The sequence below is a fragment of the Chlorocebus sabaeus genome, chromosome 15 (assembly GCF_047675955.1).
Source record: "Chlorocebus sabaeus isolate Y175 chromosome 15, mChlSab1.0.hap1, whole genome shotgun sequence".
NCBI lineage: Eukaryota > Metazoa > Chordata > Mammalia > Primates > Cercopithecidae > Chlorocebus > Chlorocebus sabaeus.
Window position 1 is genome coordinate 5,525,146 of NC_132918.1, and position 24,216 is coordinate 5,549,361.

A 24,216-nucleotide genomic window follows, 5' to 3' on the forward strand; every position below is an offset into this window, starting at 1 on the left:
ATTAGCCACGTGCAGTGGCAGGTGCCTGTAATCCCAACTACTTGGGAGACTGAGCAGGAGAATCGCTGGAACCCGGGTGGCAGAGGTTGCAGTGAACCAAGATTGTGCCACTGCACTCAGCCTGGACAACAAGAGTGAAACTGTCTCAAAAAAAAGAAAAAAAAAAGAAAAAGAAAGAAAAGGAAAAAGTCAAGAAGAGTAATGGAGGAAGGAGAGAGCGAGAGGGAGTGATGAAGAGCAGACAGATGAGCTTAGTTTTCAGATAAACAAATAGAGATGAAAGAAGAGAGGGGATAAGTGTGAAATATGGTATTGTCCATAGACATGTTGGATTTCTAGAAGATGGAAGGAATCAAAGATAATGATGAGACAAAAACATACCCTAAGAGGCCAGACGTGGTGGCTCATGCCTGCAATTCCAGCACTTAGGGAGGCCGAGGCAGGTGGATCACTTGAGGTCAGGAGTTTGAGACCAGTCTGGCCAACATGGCAAAACTCTGTCTCCACTAAAAATATTTTTAAAAATTAGCTGGGCATTGTGGTGCACGCCTGTAATCCCAGCTAGTCGGGAGGCTGTAGAAGGAGAATTGCTTGAACCCAGGAAGCAGAGGTTGCAGTGAGCCAAGATCACACCATTGCACTCCAGCCTGGGCAACGGAGTGAGACTCTGTTTCAAAGCAAAACAAAACAAAAAAACAAAAAAACCCAAAAAACATACCATAAGAATGGTCAAATATATGAACTACTGAAAGAATAAGTAGGAAGAAATTATTCTTGGAGAAAGTCTTCTGAGAATTATTTAAATAATAAGAAAATAGGCTAGGCGTGGTGGCTCACGCCTGTAATCCCAACACTTTGGGAGGCCGAGGCGACTGGATCACCAGAAGTCAGGAGTTCAAAACCAGCCTGACCAACATGGTGAAACCCCGTCTCTACTTAAAAAAAAAAAAAAAAAATTAGCCAGGCCTGGTGGCAGATGCCTGTAATCCCAGCTACTTGGGAGGCTGAGGCAGGAGAATCACTTGAACCCGGGAGGTGGAGGTTGCAGTGAGCCAAGATCACGTCACTGCACTCCAGTCTGGGAGACAGCGCAAGACTCCATGGAAAAAAAAAAAAAGAATAGAAAGAAAGAAAGAAAATAAACAATGAGACGTGAAGAGGTTGTGAGCATGACCCTAGATGCTGCCAAGGAAAGGAAAGAGTGGGACATGAGTAGAAATTACCCAAGAAGTTAGACAATAATCAAGCATTTGATGAGAGTAGTGTATCCAGGGCCAATTGTCTGATTTTTACAGAGTTCATAAATTTCCAATGTACACACCTACAGAGGTTTTTAATAAAAAATAGAGGACAAAAAATAAAGTTATGATCACAAGGGCTACTGTGTGTGTGTGTGTGTGCGCGCACATGCATGTGTGTATATTTATTTATTTCTTTATTGAGACGGAGTCTCACTCTGTCACCAAGGCTGGAGTGCAGTGAGGCGATCATAGCGCACTGCGCTGTAGACCTCCTGGGCTCAAGCGATCCTCCCACCTCAGCCCCTCAAGTAGCTGGGACTGCAGGCACACGCCACCATGCCCAGCTGATTTTTGTTTATTGCTGTCGCTGTTGTAGAAAAGAAGTCTTGTTATGTTGCCCAGGCTGATCTCAAACTCCTGGGCTGAAGCAATCCTCCCACTGAGGCCTTCCAAAGTTTTGGGATTACACACATGAGCCACTACACCCCTCATTTTCTCTTTTTTAAAATGAGAGATATCAGAAACCAGAACCATTCCCTCCCAAATTGTGAAATACCGCTAATGCTCCTGCTGACCTATGTTGGCTAGTAGTAGTTTAATATATTTTGCCTCATTGTCAGGTCATATTTTACCCCACAAGTCTCACTTCCACCTGAACATATCAGCAGAATGTTCTTTTGCAAAGGGCATTGTCAAACAAAAGTCTTAGCATGGAAAACCTCAAGTTGCACATGTATGAAAAAAATCGCAAGATGACATCTAGAGAAATATAAATGTGGAAATGGGGAAGGAAAATAAATGATAAAAAAGTGATCTTAAGAAATTTGAAATTCCTCAATGGCTTAATAGACATTCTTCATTTTAAGTTATTGGCAAAAACCAAGTGAGTTTCTGAGTGGGAAATATGTTCCAAGTAATGGAAAGAAAAAGGAAACAAGAGAATCTGATATCAGAAATGCCTTTGCCAGGATATAAGTAACATCTCCAAGAACTCAGAGATAGTTGACACATGAAGATGTGTTGCGTTAATTTTCCACATTCGATAAAGAAAATAAAATAAAATATGTTGGGAAGGGATTTACAGTTAGAGCTAGTAAAATGTGGATTTTGGCTGGCTGGCATTCATTTACACATTTACTCATTCAACAAGGCTGTATTCACTTCTCAAAAGAAGACACATGTGTGGCCAAGAAGCATGTGAGAAAATGCTCAATATCACTAAGTGTTAGGGAAATGCAATCCAAACTACAATGACATATCATCTCACTCCAGTCAGATTGGCTGTTATGTAAAAGTTGGAAAAAAATAACAGATGCTGGAGAGGTTGTGGAGGAAAGAGAACATGTATATGCTGCTGGTGGGAATGTAAATTAGTTCAGCCACTGTGGAAAGCAGTGTGGAGATTTCTCAAAGAACTTAAAATAGAGCTACCATTTGACCCAGCAATTCTATCACAGATATATACTCAAATGAATGTAAATCATTCTACCATAAAGACACATGCAAATGTATGTTCATTTTAGGACTATTCACAATAGCAGACATGGAATCAACCTAGAAGCACATCAGTGGTGGACTGGATAAAGAAAATACGGTACATATGCACATGGAATACTACACAGTCATAAAAAAGGAGATAATGGCCTTTGTAGAAACATGGATGGAGCCGGAGGCCTTATCTTAAGAGAATTAACACAGGAACAGAAAACTAAGTACTGCCAGGCACAGTGGCTCAGCCTGTAATCCCAACACTTTCAGAGGCCGAGACAGGTGGATCACCTGAGGTCAGGAGTTTGAGACCAGCCTGACCAACATGGTGAGAACCTGTCTCTACTAAAAATACAAAATTAGCCGGGCGTAGTGGTGGGTGCTTGTAAAGGCCGGGCACATTGGCTCATGCCTGTAATCCCAGCACTTTGGGAGGCTGAGGCAGGTGGATCACGAGGTCAAGATATTGAGATCATCCTGGCCAACATGGTGAAACCCTGTCTGTATTGAAAATACAAAAAATTAGCTGGGCATGTTGGCGGGCACCTGTAGTCCCCGCTACTTGGGAGGCTGAGGCAGGAGAATCGCTTGAACCGGGGAGGTAGAGGTTGCAGTGAACTGAGATCGTGCCACTGCACTCCAGCCTGGTGACACAGCGAGACTCCATCTCAAAAAGAAAAAGAAAACCAAGTACTTCATGTTCCCACTTATAAGCGGGAGCTAAACACTGAATACTCATGGACACGAAGAAGGGAACAATAGACACTGGGGCCTACTTGAGGATGGAGGGTGAGGGGAGGATGATGATTGAAAAACTACCTATCAGGTGGCCGGGCATGGTGGCTCACACCTGTAATCCCAGCACTTTGGGAGACTAAGGCAGGCGGATCACCTGAGGTCAGGAGTTTGAGACCAGCCTGACCAACATGGAGAAACCACGTCTCTACTAAAAATACAAAATTAACCAGGTATGGTAGTGCACGCCTATAATCCCAGCTACTTGGGAGGCTGAGGCAGAAGAATAGCTTGAACCCAGGAAGTGGAGGTTGCTATGAGCCAAGATCATGCCATTGCACCCCAGCCTGGGCAACAAGAGCAAAACTCCATCTCAACAAAACAAACAAACAAACAAAACTACCTATCGGATATTAAGCTGGATGACAATATTATCTGTACACCAAACCCCTGTGATGCGTAATTTACCCAGGTAACAAACCTGCACATGTACCCCTTGAACCTAAAAGCTGGAAAGAAAAAAACAAACAAAACCCAAGTCTGTATTAAGTACCCATGATGTGCCAGATGTGGTACTATGCGCTAAACTATAAAAATGGATGAGACATTGACCCTGATCTTTATGAAAGCACACTCTCAGGGGAGGCAGAAGGGTAAACAAATAAATCCCCGAAATGTGTTTATCCAATTGAAATATCCAGAAATTTGTCTCTGGTGTTTTTTGACTTTCCCTTTCAATTTCTGTTTCTCCTCAGGTCTTGCTCGCAGCTAGCTATTAGAATTCTCCCATGATTATAGCTGCTGATGAAAGTGTGAACTACTTTTTTTTTTTTTTTTTTTTTGAGACAGAGTCTTGCTCTGTCACCCAGCCTGGAGTACAGTGGCACAATCTTGGCTCATTGCAACCTCTGCCTTCCAGGTTCAATCAATTCTTCTGCCTCAGCCTCCAAAGTAGCTGGGACTACAGGTGCACACCACCACGCCCGGCTAGTTTTTGTATTTTTAGTAGAGATGGGGTTTCACCATATTGGCCAGACAGGTCTCGAACTCCTGACCTTGAGATCCGCCTGCCTCAGGCTCCCAAAGTGCTAGGATTACAGGCATGAACTACCGAGCCCTGATGTGAACAGGGAACTTAAAAAACCTTTTTTTTTTTTGGTTTTATTTTATTTTTAAGAGACTGGTTCTTGCTCCGTTGCCCAAGCTGGGTTGCAAGTGTGCGATCATGGCTCCCTGTGACTTTGAACTGGGCTCAAGCGATCCTTCTACCTTAGTCCCTCGAGTAGCTAGGACTACAGGCATGTACCATTGTGCCTGGCTAATTTTTAATTAATTAATTAGTTAATTATTATTTTTGTAGAGACAAGGTCTCGCTTTGTTGCCCAGGCTGGTCTCAAACTCCTGGCCTCTCTCCTTGGCCTCCTAAAGCGCTGGGATTACAGGCATGAGCCACCCAGCCTCAAGTACGCATATTTAGAAATCCCACTCTGTTTGATGTTATGAAGTAAGAGAAATCTGTTAGAATAAAAAAGAATGACATAATGTATGATTTATTTTAAAGAGCAATTTCAGGAATGAGAGGTGAAGGAAAGTGAAAAAGAAATCGTTGCTGAAAGAAACACTTTGCATTTGTAAATATTTTATTGCAAATGAAATAATTTCTCACAAATAAGACTTGGCTTTCTTATTCTTATAAAACTCTGAAAGTGTCTAAAACCCTTAAAATCACATCAGATTACACCTACTTAGGGGGAAGTATCAAAGCTTCTGCAAGAGGAGTCTCCACCCCAGAGTTTGTAATAAATATAACGAAGAGGGCTGGACGAGGTGGCTCACACTTGTAATCCCAGCACTTTGGGAGGCCGAGGCAGGCAGAACACTTGAGGTCAGGAGTTCCAGACCAGCCTGGCCAACATGGCGAAACCCCGTCACTACTAAAAATACAAAAATTACCTGGGTGTGATGGTGTGCACCTGTAATCCCAGCTACTCAGGAGGCTGAGGTATGAGAATCACTTGAGCCTGGGAGGTGGAGGTTGCAGTGAGCTGAGATGGCACCACTGCACTCCAGCCTGGGTGACAGAGCAAGACTCTGTCTCAATAAATAAATAAATAAACAAACAAACTGAAGAGCCAGTAGTTCCTGGAAAGTTGTTTATTGGGGTGATCGATCAAGGAGACACTCCACTGACCTGGACTTCCATTGATCAGGCAGTGAGGAGTTAGGTGGTAGCTCAGGGAGACTGAAGGTGAGCAGGAATAAGCAGCCTGAGCAACAGACGGGAAATTGTCCAGGGCCATCCCGAACCTGCTTGGTAGTGCTGTGTTGGAGTTTTTGGAATTTAGAAGGGGACATGGTAGTCACTGGGGATAAGTGGCTAAGATTAGGAAAGTGAGTCTGGCTGTCCAAGAACAGCAGAAACTCCAAGCTGTGGTTTGCCAGAGAGGGAGGAAGTCTGCCTAGGTGTTCCAGAGGATGATGACAGTAAAGATGGAGGAGGCCATGAAGAAAAGGTAGAGGCGGAAGAGCAGGGTGTCTATCGCGTGGCTGAACTGCACCCACTGCTCCATTAGCTGGGTCTTTGTGCATCCCGAGCCCCCATCTAGCTCGGTCTCTCTGGGTCCCAGCTGCTTCCCTGTTAACTCCCCCGCCTCCTTTGTGCCTGTGGAAAGGACAGAGGCTCAGCCATGAAGTGGGAAGAGGACAGGATTAGAGGAGTGTGGGGCCCAGTGTGAAGGGTGAGTATGGGCAGTGCTGACTTCCCTCACCAGGCAGGTGGGTGGGGGTGAGACCCAGGCCTTTATTTCCCTTCCGGGGCGCAGTGGGACAGCATCTCCCTGAGCTGGTGCAGTGGAGCAGCAGGGAGTGGAACCACAGAGGCGTGGGTGCGGGCTGGGTGGTGGCCAAGTGCAGCAGGTAGGTAATGAAGACGGTCTCCAGCAGGCTGCCCACCATCAGGGAGAGGGACAGGGCGAAGTAGACACCTGAGTGCAGAACAAATTATAAGTAAACCAGGCAAATTTATCTGTAAGTATTTCTCATGCCTCTTTTCTTAATCCAGACTTCTTTCATAGCCCCTTCTTTCCTTCAGCGGAGCAGCAGCCATTTCTCCTGGCCCTCCTCCCTGGCCCTGGGTGCCTTTTCTCCTCCCGAAAGTGGGAGGAGCCATACTGATGAAGGGGGTGCCACTGGCAGGAAGCAAGTCATTCATCATGAGCAGGAAGACGTTGCAGCCCAGCAGAAGTGTTATCTTGAATGGGGCGTGATTCTCGCTCTCTGCTGGCAGGTAGAAGCTGAGGGCATCAATGGCATTCAGAAAGCTACTGGGCACCAGCAGGTTTATGATGTAGAGGCTGGGCCTGTGCCTGATGGCCACCTGGAGAGAGACCAGAGAAGATGGCAAATAAATAGATGGCAGAGGGCTCAATTTGTATATCTGACCCCTAATCCTTGCCAATGTGCTGTGAGGCTGCTGGGGACGATCTTTTTAAGTAACATTTGCACATTTAATTGTGCTCGTCTACATAGCGGCCTCTGATTTGTTGTCTAATTTGCATTCATTTTTAACCTACTAGGAACACAATGACTGTAGAATTTTAGGTGCAAGTGGACCCTTGAAGTCATTGTGAGCAGTAGGGGTGAGCTGTTCCATTCTGAGTGGCAGGGCTTATTACAGTCCAGCCATTCCTCCCCCTCCAGAGCAGGAGCGGGTGAATGAGGAGTGGGTGAATGGGGAGCGGGGGAGGCCTTGGGGATCCTGCTTCAGGGTAATTAGGTAGATGGGGCAGTGGGGAGCAGGCGCCCAACCCTCTGGAACTTTTTTTTTTTTGAGACGGAGTCTCACTGTCTTGCCCAGGCTGGAGTGCAGGGGCACTATCTCAGCTCACTGCAGCCTCCACCTCCTGGGTTCAAGTGATTCTCCTGTCTCAGCCTCCCGAGTAGCTGGAACTACAGGCATGTACTACCACATCTGGCTAATTTTTTTTTTTTTTTTTTAGTAGAGACGGGGTTTCACCATGTTGGCCAGGCTGGTCTTGAACTCCTGACCTCAGGTGATCCGCCCACCTTGGCCTCCCAAAGTGTTGGGATTACAGGTGTGAACCACTGCTCCCGGCCTGGAGCTTCTTTTTCACTTCCCAAAGAGCATTAGGTCAAGAGGACAATCACGAAGCTGCTGGAATCAGAAGTCAAACAGGGACCCCTGGACTCACATAGAACATGATCTGGTCATATAGGTTGTTGCCCATGGACATCTTTGGGGTGGCCTTGTTGATGCCCAAGAGCTCCCACTCCCCTGGGTTCGGATGACGTTGCGAGACACGTCTGTGATCTCCCACACCTCCTTGTCCATGCCCAGCAGCATGCCGTCCACTGGAAGGGAGGCTGGTCAGTTCATTGCAGATGTTTTCCCAAGCCTCCTGCCCATGAAATTGGATTCCTCCCCCACTGAGCTTCTAAAACAAATTTTCCTCTGTCCTTTTAAAGCAGGGTATTCTGGTTTTCTCAGAAGTGGGTTACCTGACTAGCAATTCATATGTGTGTGGGCAGCAGCATTAATTTCTTTTGTTGTTGAAAACAAGAGTGAATCTAGTTCATTATGGGAATATTGGATATGACTCAAATGTGAGTCAAGAACTTTTGGAGTCATTCCTATTTTCCTTCTCAGTCCCCCAGTTGTGTGGTGGTGGTTTAGTGGAATCAAGCTTGAAGAGCTCAATATTTTAATAATTACATGCATGCCCATTTTGATGGTTTTAGTTTATCCAAATCTGCCACATGACACCTGGTGGCATTCGGTTATATTAATTTACCGGTTTTTAAGTGTGTTAGCTATTCGAGTTAAAAGATTTGAGCTAAAAACTACAGGTGTGCAGCAGCTCAGAGATAGCTGGGCCTCACTTGGCACAAGGGCCGCCCAGCTTGTAAAGCAGCAGTTCTTAACCCTGTCTGCATGTTAGCATCACCTGGGCCCCACCTGGAACAATATAATTGGCATCTGGGGTGATGTGCAGTTATTAGGATTTTGTTTTTGTTTTGTTTTGTTTTTGAGACAGAGTCTCGCTCTGTCGCCCAGGCTGGAGTGCAGTGGTGCAATCTCGGCTCACTGCAACCTCTCCCCATTCTCCTGCCTCAGCTTCCCTAGTAGCTGGGACTACAGGCACCCGCCACTATGACCGGCTAATTTTTTATATATTTAGTAGAGACGGGGTTTCACTGTGTTAGCCAGGATGGTCTGGATCTCGTGACCTCATGATCCGCCTGTCTTGGCCTCCCAAAGTGCTGGGATTACAGACGTGAGCCGCCGCGCCCAGCCTGTTTTTTTTTTTTTTCTTTTCTTTTTTTTCTTTTTGGAGACGGAGTCTCGCTCTGTCACCCAGGCTGGAGTGCAGTGGCGCGATCTCGGCTCACTGCAAGCTCTGCCTCCCAGGTCATGCCATTCTCCCACCTCAGCCTCCCAAGTAGCTGGGACTACAGCCGTCTGCCACCACGCCTGGCTAAATTTTTTTTTTTTTTTTTTTTTTTTTTTTTGTACTTTTAGTAGAGACAGGGTTTCACTGTGTTAGCCAGGATGGTCTCAATCTCCTGACCTTGTGATCCGCCTGCCTCGGTCTCCCAAAGTGCTGGGATTACACGCATGAGCCACCGCACCCGGCCCTGTTTTTTGTTTTAAAAACAGAGTCTCTGTCACTCAGGCTGGAATGCAGTGTGCAATCACAGGACTGCAGCCTCAGCCTCTGTGGCTCAAATGATCCTCCTGCCTCAGCCTCCCAAGTAGCTGGGGCTAATTCTTTTTATATTTTGTAGAGATCAAGGTCTCACTATGTTGCCCAGGCTGGTCTCAAACTCCTGGGCACAAGCGTTCGTCCCGCCTTTGCCTCCCAAAGTGCTGAGATTACAGTGTAAGCCACTGTGCCTGGACAGTTATTGGTATTTTCAAAAAGCTTTGTTAGGCCTCTGGAGTGGAGCAACACTGATCCAAAACCTTTTCTAACGATACCTACACCACTCCAATGTCTTTCCCTGAATCTTAAACAGCTACCAAAATGTGTCACACTTACCTGTGTGGAGGAAAGAACTGAAGGTGAAGTTACAGTTCCGTTGGTCAAAAGGGAAGTAGAAGATATCCAGGTTACAGATGCTGGTCACCCTCATTGGCTTATCGTACTTTATTTGACCTTCACTGCTGATATAGGCAGTGAGACCCGAAGGCGTCTGAGACACATCCATGCTGTTTGGGGAAGGAAGGGAAGAGATGGAGGCTTATCAGTTCTTGTCTCCCTTCCTTCCGGGGTCTCCCCTGCTGTGCTCTCCTTCTAGGCTCTTCCTCTTTTTATTTATTTTTTGTTTTTGAGACAAAGTTTCACTCTTGTTGCCCAGGCTGGAGTTCAGTGGCTCAATCTCAGCTCACTGCAACCTCTGCCTCCTAGGTTCAAGCAATTCTCCTGCCTCAGCCTCCCGATTAGCTGGAATTACAGGCGCCCACCTCCATGCCTCGCTAATTTTGTATTTTTATTAGAGATATGGTTTCACCATGTTGGTCAGGCTGGTCTCGAACTCCTGACCTCAGGTGATCCACCTGCCTCGGCCTCCCAAAATGCTGGGATTACAGGCGTGAGCCACCGCACCTGGCCCTGGGCTCTTTCTTTAATGTCACTCTCTTGCCTCTTCTACTTGTAGTGATTTGTGGAAGTCGGTTCGTCGAGACTGTGTGCCTGAATCTTTTGGTGGCCCCATGCCCCGTGCTGACCTTAGGCTGTTCTCGGCAGATGAGGTTTCATGCTGGCTTCCCCAGCCTGGATACGCACGATTCCGCGATGAAGCTGTCTGGAAGCCACAGGTTTTCAGCTAATACCATGAGTTTATTGATGCCCACACACTCTTTTGGGTTCCAACTAATGAAAGGATTGTCCTACACCTGCATCAGGGCAGTGAAGGACAGAGGTGAGTGATGGTGAGCTTCTCCTGTCGGCCTCTCCCACCCTTTCCATTCTTCTTTACACCTTGATCCTCCCACTCCCATTTGTGACCCTAATGACCACAGCCTATCCCCCCCCATTCTTGATTTAACAAGGTGTCACCAGAAAAGTGCCCCTTGGTAGCCTTTTGGCAGGTAGATATTAAATATGGCCTAAAATCACTTGGAGCTAGGACCACACCAATATATTGGCCTGCAACCACTTAGCCTTTTTGTTGTTGTTGTTTGTTTGTTTTTTGAGTTGCTATTTCTTCCTTCCTAAGATTCCCAGGGAGGTTTGGGTTCCCATGGTGAGTCCAATTCTACATGGAGTTATTTTGTCCCAGATCCCAGAAAAAGTTATACTTTGGGTAGAGGTTTGAACTAGAAAACTTTTAAGTCACTTTTGTGTGTGTGTGTGTGAGATGGAGTTTCGCTCTTGTCACCTAGGCTGGGGTACAGTGGCACAATCTTGGCTCTCTGCAACCTCTGCCTCCCTGGTTCAAGCAATTCTCCTGTCTCAGCCTCTCGAATAGCTGGGATTACAGGCACCTGCCACCACACCCAGATAATTTTTGTGTTTTTATTAGAGATGGGGTTTCACCATGTTGGTCAGGCTGGTCTCGAACTCCTGACCTCAGGTGATCCACCTGCCTCGGCCTCCCAAAGTGCTGGGATTACAGGCGTGAGCCACTGCTCCTGGCCCCTTTAAGTCACTTCTAACTCCTCAGGCTTAAAATTATAAATGAAGTGGGGAGGAGATAGTTGAATCTGCCTTACCAAATCCATCCACAGGAATGACGTCAGCAGCTGGAGCTGTGCATCCTGACAAGGAAATTTCCACGCAGGATTATTAGTGTAAAAAGGTTTGGCCCATGTCCACCTCATATTCCCACCAATATTTACTAATTTATTGGGTCAGGCATTGTTGTAGATGCTGAATTGTCTTTTCCTCACTTGTTTCCCCTGTGTCTATGGGCAATTCTGATTTTAATTAATATACAGACTACTTTTTTCTAGAGAATTCTAGAAACGACAGGATTCAAAGACAAATGGCTTCCTGAAAAAATATCACTGTAGTATTCTTCTTCGTGCCTCTCCATTGCATAGGAAAACCATCTAACTTGTGTTAAATCCATCCAGGGTACCTCTTGTTCACCATGGGGCCAGGGCCATGTTGGGTTAGACAGGGCAGAGGGTCCTCGTTCCTTATTAGAAGCCATGGGAAAGATGCAGGGACTAAATCTCACCACTCCCAGGATGGCAGACAGGGTGAAGGAGATGTTGACATGGGTAGGGATGCTGTAGTTGGTGAATGGACAGAACCACATTCTGGTCTTCCCTGTTCTTGTCCCATCTTACCTTGAAGCAGAAGACTGACAGTGAGGCAGAGGAGGACACCCCCCCTTGCAGGCCACCCTCCTTCCATTCTTCTTTCTGGACTCTTCTCTGGGGACTCACCAGGAGCTCCCAAACCCTGGAGCTTAAAGGAGCTCAGACCACACCTTGGTTGCTGGTTTTGAATACTACTCATGGCAAGTGACCACTCCCTGTGAGAGCCTGTGGCCAGAGAGGTCCCACCAAGTGTCCTGCGTTGGCTCTGCCCAGGTGCACCTTCCGGGCTCCAGGCAGGCAGAAAATTGGGCGGACACTGGGGGAGAAGCATTCTATTTGGCAGCTATGTGCTGAGATCCAAAACAAAATAACATGCCTTAATGAGAGAATGTGGGCTGGGGAAATTAGGATTGTGTGCTTCTGAGACCAGGGACTCTGCAGATTTGGAAAGGTGGCGATACTTAGTGATTTGGTTATGAATACCAAAGTATCTCTTTTTTTTTTTTGAGACAGAGTTTCACTCTGTTGCCCAGGCTGGAGTACAGTGGCACCATCTCGGCTCAGTGCAACCTCCACCTCCCTGGTTCAAGTGATTCTCCTGCCTTAGCCTCCGGAGTAGCTGGGACTACAGGCACCCGCCACCACGCCCGGCTACTTTTTTGTATTTTTAGTAGAGACGGGGTTTCACTGTCTTAGCCAGGATGGTCTTGATCTCCTGACCTCATGATCCGCCCACCTCGGCCTCCCAAAGTGCTGGGATTATAGGCCTGAGCCACCAAGCCCGGTCCCCTTACCAAAGTATCTTACAGCTTTTGTTGACAGTGGAATTATTCCAAATGCCAAATTATAAAGCTTGATTCATGCATTCATCATCTAGTGTCTGTACTTTTCCAGTAGCCCCTAACTAGATTTCCTCTTTACAGTGTCTCTGCCTTTCTGATTTATTCTCCCCAAACCAATGTTCTCTATATAATTTTTAGGCTATGCATTGATTGCATGATAATAGAAGTCATAAAATTAAGATAGTAACACTTTGTGCTGTCAATAGTGTTAATACATAGTGTTACTGTAAACTAGTAATCTCAGCTAACATCAATATTATTGGCATGTGTTAATATTATGTCTTATGTCACCACATTCCTATTAAAAAAAAATTGGCTCAAATGAATGAATTGGAGCATTTTTATTTCAAGTATCTAAGCTACATTTCCAGAAAGACTTGGACATTTTTTCCTTGCAGAAAGGGTGAAGGGCCAGATGTCGAATACAAAAGAAACTTTGTTCAGAATCGATGATCAGGACAGCCCTAAGTAGAAAGTGCTGAAAAATGCAGGAATAACTTAGAGGCCCAAAGTAGGAAGGCAACTGGAGGGGGCTGCAGTGGATTCCATTTGAGGTTTGCAGTAGCCACAGTCCTTCAGACCTACCAGCTCTGCAAATAATTTCTTTCCTGATTTGGAAACTTGGCCAGCCTGAGCCAGAGGTTGAAGGGAAAGGAAGAATCAAAGAGGGGAGAAAGAGAAGCAGAAACGTGGCTAGAAGTACTGGAGTGGAAGAAGCAAGAAAGGGAGGAAGAGAAGGGAACAGAGGAATTGTTAGAAAACCTGCTCCAGGCCACGCACGGTGGCTCACGCCTGTAATCCCACTTTGGGAGGCTGAGGCAGGAAGACCGCTTGAGCCCAGGAGTTTGAGACCAGCATAGGCAACATAGTGAGACCCCAACTCTACAAAAAGTAATTTTATTTATTTATTTATTTTTTTGAGACGGAGTCTTGCTCTGTCACCCAGGCTGGAGTGCAGTGGCACAATCTCGGCTCACTGCAACCTCTGCCTCCTGGGTTTAAGCAATTATTTGTCTCAGTCTCTCGAGTAGCTGGAACTACAGCCATGCACTACCATGCCCAGCTAATTTTTGTATTTTTAGTAGAGACGGGGTTTCACCGTGTTGGCCAGGATGGTCTCGAGCTCTTGACCTTGTGATCCACCTGCCTCGGCCTCCCAAATTACTGGTATTACAGGTGTGAGCCACCGCACCCAGACAAAAAGTAATTTTTAAAATGAGCCAGATGTGCTGGTGTGTGCTTATAATTCTCACTACTTGGGAGGCTGAGGTGAGAGAATTGCTTGACCCCAGGAGGTCAAGGCTGCAGCGAGCCATAATGGTGCCACTATGTTCCAGCCTGAGCAACAGAGCAAGACTCTGTTGAAAGAAAGGGGAGAGAGAGAGAGAGAGAGAGAGAGAGAGAGAGAGAGAGCAAGCAAGCAGGAAGGGAGGGATGGAAGGAGGGAGGGAGAAAGATGTGTGCTACTCAGGAGGCTGAGGCAGGAGAATCACTTGAACCCGGGAGGTGAAGTGAGCCAAGATCACGCCACTGCACTTGAGCCTGGGTGACAGAGCGTGACTCCATCTCAAAAGAAGGAAGGAAGGAAGGAAGGAAGGAAGGAAGAAAGAGAGGGAAGAGACAGAGAAGGAAGGCAGGAAGGCAGGAAGGAAGGAAGGAGAAAGAGAGAAAGAAAGAAAAGAAAGAAGGAAGGAAACCTGCTCATGGTTTAGAGCGCTCTTTCATGACTTGAAAGGGTTCAGCTGGGAGACACGTTGGCACCTGCAACACAAGGTACTGGCTGACACAAGGAGGAAGGTTGTCATGAGGGCTGGGGCAACTGGCCAGGCTACAGATGCCCTCCCAAGCCAGGCAGCCAGGTGGTTCTATACATAATGTACTTTTAAAGCAAGTCAAACACTGGTGTGATCAAGGACAGATCTGGAAAGCCAGGTATGTGAATGGCCCCAGAAGTGGATTGAAGAAGAGAGAGCAGCGAATGAGATCCTAGGACCCTGGTTTTGGACTATACAAGGCGTCGATCTAGGGTATAGGAACCCTGGAAAAAATGGCCTATCATCAGGGTGATTCTCAGCTTAAAAGGAGGGAAGTGGGGACTGAGGATGACTGAACAACCTGGCAGAAATGGAGCATGAAGTCTGTCCTTTAGATTTGACCTATCAAGCCATTTAGGACCAAAGTACAATATCACAACGTGACTTGGACAGTGTGTCCTGGGAGTGCCTGCCTCCTCCGTCCCTTCTCCAATGGGGTCTCAGAAAGGGGAGGTCAGCCATAGAGCTTAAGTAGCGGAGATATCTTCCCCCCCCGCCCCCGATATGGAGTTTTGCTCTTGTCACCCAGGCTGGAGAGCAATGGCGTGATCTTGGCTCACTGCAACCTCTGCCTCCAGGGTTCAAGAGATTCTTCTGCCTCAGCCTCCCAGTTAGCTGGGATTACAGGCGTGTGCCACCATGCTCAGCTAATTTTTGTAGTTTTAGTAGAGACGGTGAAACCATGTTGGCTAGGCTGGTCTCAAACTCCAGACCTCAGGTGATCTGCCCGCCTAGGCCTCCCAAAGTGTTGGGATTACAGGCATGAGCCTCTGCACCTGGCCCAGATGTCATTTTTCTGAGGCCATCAGGAATACGTGTTCCCTACATTCCTACATTCTCTGGAATATCCTGGGTAGTCTTTATGGCTCCCATTTTAATTCCCAGCACATGTCCTTCCTAAGCCAAGCTATAGGCTTTCATGGTGGCTCAGAAGCTCTTCTCTGACTCAGAGGTCACTGTGGAAGGGTCAGGGACTTCCTCCACACTGTCTTCTTTCTCTGGGCATCTTTGGAGCTTATGTCTTGGGTTTACTTATCTCTAGAATTCTTGGACACTCGGCCAGGGCAACATCTGGAAATAGAGCCTCTGAATTTAGGCTTTAACTACCCCCTTGGGTAATTCCAGGTTCAGTTAGGATTCCTATGAGTCTGCGGTTACCTAGAGCAGGGTTTCTTGACCTCAACACTGTTGACATTTGGGGCCGGGTAATTCTTTGGAGGATGTTTAGCAGCAACTCTGGCCTGTCAGATGCCAGTAGGATCCCCCCACCCTAGTTGCAACCATTAATAATGGCTCCAGAGATTGCCAAAGGTCTTCTTAGGGGTAAAATTGCCTGCACTTGAGTACACTTGGCAAGTTGGGATTCTAGAAGTTTAATGCTTTTTAAAATCCCAAACGACAATAGGGTGGTCATCACATCCTCTCCTCTCCTCCCACTCCCTGTTCTGACTGACAAGACAATTCCTAGCCCCTCTCATGAAACTCCCAGTATGGACTGACAGCAGACACTTGAGACTCCTGTCCAGGTACTTTAGTATTGGCACCTGGTGTCTGCTGGGCTGTACTCTGGGGATCGGAAATAGGGAGGTTGGGCAATAGATTCCCTAAGACCTTAGGACACCAAGGTGAAACTTCTTCAGAAGGGTCGGGGCACAGACACTGGATTTAGGAGCGCAGTGCTGGGGCCCGGCGCCAGGCCAGCCGGCAAGGTCTGCGTGAGTAGGCATGAAAGCTTGCTCTACTCTGAAATGAGGGCAAGTGTCACCTTTCATCGGTTTCATACACCCTGTGGAGGCACTGTGTGAGTATTGTCCTGGGCTGGGATGCACAGCTTGTTCTGGCTGAGGGTACCCCGGGTAGCTGAATAGTCAGAATCGGACATTCCAGAAAGGCTAGAGGCTGGACACAGGAGCACTTGGGCCTTCAGAGGCTCAGGAGAGCCAGAGGTGGTTTGAGTCAGTGCTAAGGACACTGCTGGGCTGGGTTTCCAAGGCCTTCGTGTTTGCGGGGGCAGCCCTAGATCTGTTGGAGAATACCATCAAGTCAGGTGTCGGTGTTTCCAGAAACCTTTGTGTTTCCTTGGAATTCCCTAAACCTTGGTTGCAGCTCTGCAATAGCTATCCCCGAGTTGCCTGGAAAAGCATTTCCTTCTGCATAGGGCTGCCCATCCTCTAGGTGCCCTCGTTGGAGAATGGCCTCGTGCAGCATAGCCAGCCTTCCCAGGAGGGTAGAAAGTTAAGGCAAAGAATCTCTCTGGCAACCGTGCATTACCATCAAAACCCTCCAGCTTCACACCGGGTCACCTGCTTAGTGATCTCACTCCTAGTTTGGTATTTGCTACATTATCTATCCTTTTAGATTATTCTGAGTTCATTTGTTTGAAATGCAAATCTGACCATGTCTTTTTTTTTCTTCTTTGTTTTGGAGACGGAGTCTTGCTCTGTCACCCAGGCTAGAGTGGTGCAGTGGTATAATCTCGGCTCACTGCAACCTCCACCTCCTGGGTTCAAACAATTCTCCTGCTTCAGCCTCCCAAGTAGCTGGGACTACAGGCACACGCCACCACGCCTGGCTAATTTTTTTGTATTTTAGTAGAGATGGGGTTTCACCGTGTTGCCCAGGCTGGTCTCGAACTCCTGAGCTCAGGCAATCCACCTGCCTCAGCCTCACAAGTGCTAAGATTACAGGCGTGAGCCACCGCACCTGGCTGACCCTGTCTTTCTTATACTTGAAATCTTTCAATGGCTCCCATTGTTGATAGTAGTTAAAATTGTTGGGCCTGAGAATCTGCGTTTCCAATGGACTTCCAGGTGTTGCTGCTCTGCAGCTAGCTGGCCTTGGGACCACCCTTGGAGAACCATAGGCCTCCACGATGAAATCTAGCTCCTGAGCATGATATAAAATATACTCCCTGACGTAACTCCCACCTAGCTCCCCATCGTTTTTTGCCCAGAATTTTATGTTCTAAAAGAGTTGTTCTTATCTTTAATGTGTATCAGAATTACCTCATGTGCTCTACCCTCATCCTTCTGTCCCTAAATCACAGTCTTGGCTCCAAATCAGAAGTGCAGGCAGTTGTCCTCAGGAATTTCCATTTCATTCATGAGTGATTCTAATATGGGTGGGCCATATTAGAAACAGCACCCCCAGCCACATAATATATGATTTTACACCTCTATATTTTTCTTAATCTAAAATACACTTTCTACCATTGTTTTCCTGTGCTATTAATCAATTCTTTTTTTTTTTTTTTTATTGAGACAGAGTCTTGCTCTGTCACCCAGGCTGGAGTGCAGTGGAGTGATCTTAGCTCATTGCAACCTCTGCCTCCCAGGCTCAAGCAATTCTCCTGCCTCAGCCTCCTGAGTAGCTGGGACTACAGGTGCATGTCACCACGCCCGGCTAATTTTTTTTGTATTTTTAGTAGAGATGGGGTTTCACCATGTTGTCCAGGATGGTCTCAATCTCTTGACCTCGTGATCCACCCGCCCGGTCTCCCAAAGTGCTGGTGGCTCACAGGCATAAACCATCACACCCGGCCTAATCAATTCTTTTTTTTTTTCTTTCGAGATGGAGTCTCACTCTGTTGCCCAGGCTGGAGTGCAGTGGTGCAATCTCTGCCTCTGCGTTCAAGCGATTCTCCTGCTTCAGCATCCTGAGTAGCTGGGACTACAGGCATGGGCCACCATACCCGGCCAATTTTTTGTCTTTTAGTAGAGACGGGGTTTCACCATGTTGGCCAGGCTGAGCTTGAACTCCTGACCTCAGGTGATCCGCCCGCCTCTGCCTCCCAAAGTGCTGGGAATACAGGCGTGAGCCACTGCACCCGGCCAATCAATTCTTAAAGATTCAGCTCAGCTCAAGTATCTGGTCTTCTGTGAAGCCTTCCTCTTGCAAGCACATGCATGCCAACACATACCTGAACTCTATCATGATCCCTACATTGGAAGCATCTCTTTGCACATACATGTCCCCTACTGCTCTGTAATGTCTTGGAGAGCAGGAATCACATCTTCTTCTTTTTTGTATCCCCAGTGTACGGCATGTACTAGCAGACAGTCAATAAATGTTTGTTAAATGCCTGGACTGCCAGTTCACTATGCATGACGGGAGGGGACACAGGCACCCTGGGAAGATGTAAGAGGTGGTTGGGAGCTGCATGGGAGTCCTGAGGCCGTATCAGAGAAGTTAGCTGCTGTTTCTGTGGTGTGGCTAGGGTGTGGGCCTTTGTCCTGAGTGCAGTCTGGGGGAGATTGGGGTTGGTAGAAGCACTGTGGTCTGCAGCAGGTGGGATTGAGAGGGCTGGAGCCAGGGCCTAGCCTTTTCTTTCTTTCTTTCTTTCTTTTAATTTTATTATTTTTTTGAGACAGTCTTGCTCTGTCACCCAGGCTGGAGTGCAGTGGCATGGTGTCGGCTTACTGCAACCTCCATCTCCTAGGTTCAAGTGATTCTCCTGCCTCAGCCTCCCAGGTAGGTGAGAATACAGGTGTGCACCACCACACCCAGCTAAGTTTGGTATTTTTTTTTTCAGTAGAGATGGGGTTTTGCCATGTTGGCCAGGATGGTCTTGAACTCCTGACTTCAGGTGATCCACCTGCCTCAGCCTCCCAAAGTGCTGGGATTACAGGCGCGAGCCACCATGCCCAGCCCCAGCCTTTTATTTCTGAATGCTTCTCTAACTTTCCAGAAAATGCCAGGCTCAGAATAGTCTACCAGAGCCACCATTAATTGAGTTTGTGCCATGTGCCCTATACTGTGTTAAGCACTTTACTTACAGTATTCTTATCCTCATGACTGCTTTCAGACCTCAGTATTATTACAGAAATCTCATTTTACAGATTGGAAAACTGAGGCTGGGGTGTAGTGATTCACACCTGTAATCCAGCACTTTGGGAGGCCAAAGTGGGAAGATCGCTTGAGGCCAGGAGTTTGACACTAACCTGGGCAATATAGTGAGACCCCATTTCCACATATGCCTGTAGTCCCAGTTACTTGGGAGGCTGAAGCGGGAGGATCACTTGAGCCTAGGAGTTCAAGGCTGCAGTGAGCCATGATTGCACTACTGTACTCCAGCAAGACCCTGTCTTACAAAACAAAGAGGCTAGGTGGAGTGCCTCACACCTGTAATCCCAGCACTTTGGTAGGCTGAGGCAGGCAGATTGCTTGAGCTCAGAGGTTTGAGGCCAGCCTGGGTGACATGGTGAAACTCCATCTCCACAAAGAATATAAAAATTAGCCAGGTGTGGTGGCGCATGCCTTTAGTCCCAGCTACTTGGGAGGCTGAGATGGAGGTTGCAGTGAGCTGAGACTACACCACTGCCCTCCAGCCTGGGTGATTGGGTGAGACCCTGTCAAAAAAGAAAGAAAAAGAAGGAAGGAAAGAAGAAAGGAAGCAAAGAAAGAAAGAAAGAAAAGAAAAGAAAAGGAAACTGAGTTGCAGAGAGGTCCAAAATCTTGCTCAGGCCAGGCACGGTGGCTCACGCCTGTAATACCAGCACTTTGGGAGGCCGAGGCAGGTGGATCACCTGAGGTCAGGAGTTCGAGACCAGCTTGGCCAACATGGTGAAACCCTGTCTCTACTAAAAATACAAAAATTAACCAGGAGTGGTGGTAGGTGCCTGTAATTCCAGCTACTCGGGAGGCTGAGGCAGGAGAATCACTTGAACCCAGGAGGTGGAGGTTGCAGTGAGCTGAAATCGCGTCACTGCACTCCAGCCTGGGTGACAGAGTGAGTCTCTATCTAAAAACAAAACAAAACAAAAAAACAAAAACAAAAAACTTGCTCAGTGTCCACTCGGGTGGAAATTGGTAGAAACCAGATTCGAAGCCAGATTAATCTGATTCTATTGCTCTTTCTTTGCTCTTTTTATTATTCCATAGCTAGGGAATCTTGTTGACTGGTTCATTATGTCCCTAGGTTTTCATCAGTGAAATCCCTGGGCCTGAACAGTGCTTGGATCCCAAGGTAAATAGTAGGGACAGCAGCTGTAGTTTTGCAAATCACAGGCACCAATATCTGTTTCCTCAGCTTATCCCAAGAGGATCACACTGCATGGCCCCTGGTGGCTCCGTTCATCTGGGACTCTGGGAGATCAGATTTGGAATATAGATATTAGCTGGCAAGGGCAGAATTCGAAGGTGGAAGGAGGCTGTGAGGCCACCATTCTGCATCCCGGATGGATGGCAATCACATGCAGAGGCCATTGGCCAGGGCTAGGCAGCTGGGAGAGCAGGAGGCATCTAAAGCACCCAAACAGCCAGCTGGGTCACAAGCTGAGGTCAGGCTGCTATAGTGCCTGGGAGCAGGGGAGTGGAAGCGTCCTGGACCTCCTGAGCCGCACCTGGGGAAAAAGGCTGATGGACAAGCCTTCACCTGTGGCTGCCACTTTCACAGTCCCAGGCTCTTGTCCCAGGCACTGTTGAATGATGACAACCTCATATTTGTCACTTCACTTCTCTCCACTTCATTTTTCCCGTCTGAAAAAGGAGGGGGTTGAGCACGAAGTCTGTAATTCTTTATGTCTCTTGCCTCCCACCTAGAAGACTGTTTTGCACTTCAGATTTCAGCCTGCATGAAAAACGGATGCTCTCTACTGTTTCACATTCAGTTTTGCAGCTTCTATCAACTTATTAATAATTTGTCAATAGCAATATTTGAAACATAATTTAATCTGTATTTTAGCTCTACTTTACAAATGAAAAAAAAATTAAATTTATAAGGGTAAGCCAGTTGGCCAAGATGATCCAACTAGCAAGTAATGGCATCAGGTTAAAAACCCAGGACTGCCAGATGCCAGATTTCTCTCTTCTGTACCTTTGTTTTTTCCTGCTGTATAAAAGAACTAGTGCCAATGAACTGTCAAATAAGAGAGGTTATCAAAGGGAAAATCAGAAATAGAAGAGGAGAAAAAGGACAGGTTTGAAATAATGCCTGTGGCTGCACACCTTAGAGTAGACCTGAAGGAAAGGGCAGGGGAGGCAAACATGATAATGAGACAAATATTCTAGCGTGAAATTAATACGGAACCAAAAGAAAGATTAAACATAGAAAAATGATTTTTTTTTTTTTTTTTTGAGACAGGGTCTCACTCTGTCACCCAGGCTGCAGTGCAGTGGCGTGATCTCGGCTCACTGCAGCCTTGACTTCCCAGGCTCAAGAGATCCTCCTGCCTTGGCCTCCTAAGTAGCTGGGACCACAGGTGCATGCCACAGTACCCTGACAATTTTTTGTATTTTTTATAGAGATGAGGTTTAGACTGTTGCCCAGGTTGGTCTCGAACTCCTGAGCTCAATGGATCCACCTGCCTTGGCCTCCCAAAGTGCTGGGATTACAGGCGTGAGCCACCGTGCCTGGCTGAAATACTACTTATAATGGTTTAGATAATGAGAAAGTGAACATGTGAGAACCACAGGATAGCACAGCAGATAAATGGACAAAGTGAGGAGCCGCCAGGCACAAACAGGCCATCAAATGCAAGGTGGCACAGGCAGGACCAGTGCCTATAAGCAAGGTTTCTAAAGAGGTCATAAATTACCTTGCAAAGCCTTTCAGAGGTTTGCTAGATAATAAGAGGAAAGTCATTAGCACAAAGTATACTTATCATATGATTCTATTATAGGTGGAACAGCGAAGCAGCAGGCACACCTGTTAATTTTGTGGGAGAGCTCCAGATTCAAAGGTTCTGTACGATTACCATTGATGTTAGGATCACATGTTCAGATTTTGCTTGTGGAGAAAATAAAATCACTATAATTATATCATGCCTTACTAAAAGGAGATATATAGAATCTTAATCCATGTGTCAAAAAAGATAAACTGCAGACTTTCTGTTAAAATAAAACTTAAAGCTATATTTTGGGGAAAATGTGAAGAAACGAAGCAGAGAAATATGTACCTGGCTGGGCACGGTGGCTCCCGCCTGTAATCCCAGCACTTTGGGAGGCCAAGGTGGGCAGATCACCTGAGGTCAGGAGTTCGAGACCAGCCTGGCCAACATGGTAAAACCCCATTTCTACTAAAAGTACAAAAAAATTAGCCAGGCATGGTGGTGCATGCCTGTAGTCCTAGCTCAGGAGGCTGAGACAGGAGAATTGCTTTAACCAGGGAGGTGGAGGTTGCGGTGAGCCAAGATTGCACCACTGCACTCCAGCCTGGTGAAACTCCATCTCAAAAAAAAAAAAAAAAAAAAAAAGGAAAAAAGAAAGAAAAAGAAAGAAATATGTACCTGAAGATGGGGGGAAGACAAAATAATGCAAATTGATCTTAAATAATTTCAGAGCCCCTCAAAAACTGGGTAAACAAGCTACTCCGAAAAAGTTTAGGATGAGTTTCTAAGTGAGAATGACCAACTCAGGATGGGGTTATAGGAGTGGAAGGTCCGCAAGGGTCTGGCAGTAGAACGTACATTAGCAGCAAAAAAACTAAATCCAGAGGGAATACAGAGAAAAGATGGATTGCTCAGAGTCGATTTGGGAAATACACGCTCCAGAAAGGAATGGAGAAAGTATAAATAGTGAACTTAGGTGCTGGGTCTTATGACAGGGGTGGGGAGGTAGTGGGTAAGGGATAGGGGTGAGACTCGGGGAAGTAGGGGAGGGAGTAAAAGGAAATGTAAAAGAAAGTTTGTCTTTGGGACCCTGATCAGGGCCTTGTTCTTCCTGTTTTAATTCTCCTCAAGTGTCAACCGATAGAGACTTGAAGTGATACTGATGTCTCCACATGGGACTCTGAGCACCTCTCTGGGTTTCCTCCTCAATTTGGAAAGCAGTGTAGCAGACAGGTTAGGAGTCCAGCCTCCAGAAGTCAGCCAGCCTCGGGTCAAACTGCAGCTCTGTCACTTAACTAGCTGTGGAACCTTGTGAGACCACTAACTGGCCTGTCTTCATTTTCTACGGGTAAAAAATGGAGACAATAATATGAAACCACAGTTCTAAAATCTAAACGGCTTGGAAAACCAAATGATTTTTTACAAATATTTGGTGGCGGCCGGGCGCAGTGCCTCACGCCTGTAATCCCAGTACTTTGGGAGGCCGAGGCAGGTGGATCACCTGAGGTCAGGAGTTCGCGACCAGCCTGGCCAACATGGTGAAACTCTGTCTCTACTAAAAATACAAAAAATTAGCCAGGCGTAGTGGCGGATGCCTGTAATCCCAGCTACTCGAGAGGCTGAAGCAGGAGAATCGCTTGAACCCGGGAGGTGGAGATCGCGCTGAGATCTCGCCATTGTACTCCAACCTGGGAAACAAGAGCGAAACTCTGTCTCAAAAAAAAAAAAACAAAAAAAAAAAAACAAAAAAAACGCCAAATATTTGGTGGCAAAACCAGACCAGAATTGATGCAAAGTTATTCGTAGTTTTATTTTTTCCACCTAGTGTGAATATTCATAGATTTCATTGCAGAAATATTAATGTGCTTGGTTACAGGGTGCTGCTCCGTACCCTAGTTGGGGTGTCAGTAATACATAGTAAATAAATACACACTTATGACCTTTTTAAAGTCTGAAAAATTCCGAACTCCAAAACACATTTGGCTCCAAAGGCTTTTGAATCTATGGGTCCTACTTCATAGGGTTACTGTAAGTATTCATACAGCGCACTTAGAGTGCCTGCCACATATTAGTAACTCAATAACTGGTGGTTATTATTATTACTATTACTGTGTCTTTTCTGAAGGCCCACCTTTTAGAAAGCTGTGCGTACAGGAACTGCCAAAATAATGACAGACACTGCAATTTACTTAGGTGAATGTGAGGGTTGTATTCTCCAGGTTGTGGATATGCCTGGAGGATGGTGATGGTGAAAAGAAT

General features: G+C 46.6%; 2 protein-coding genes across 2 annotated transcripts in view; both read right to left on the minus strand.

Moving 5' to 3' along the window:
• Nucleotides 1–5,764, minus strand: part of LOC119620745 (5-hydroxytryptamine receptor 3C-like) — a 29,570-nt gene extending 23,806 nt beyond the window's left edge. The window contains 1 exon segment of the mRNA XM_073023824.1: nt 5,656–5,764. Within this exon segment, the coding sequence (XP_072879925.1) occupies nt 5,656–5,764 (109 nt within the window).
• Nucleotides 5,765–5,923: 159 nt separating this feature from the next.
• LOC103221320 (5-hydroxytryptamine receptor 3C) lies at nt 5,924–11,933 on the minus strand. Its single transcript, XM_037988682.2, is given in 10 exon segments — nt 5,924–6,126; nt 6,233–6,448; nt 6,636–6,840; nt 7,676–7,761; nt 7,764–7,835; nt 9,524–9,693; nt 10,271–10,380; nt 11,200–11,244; nt 11,670–11,758; nt 11,761–11,933. Coding segments are annotated over 10 exon segments (1,284 nt in total). The 5' UTR covers nt 11,849–11,933.
• Nucleotides 11,934–24,216: the final 12,283 nt, after the last annotated feature.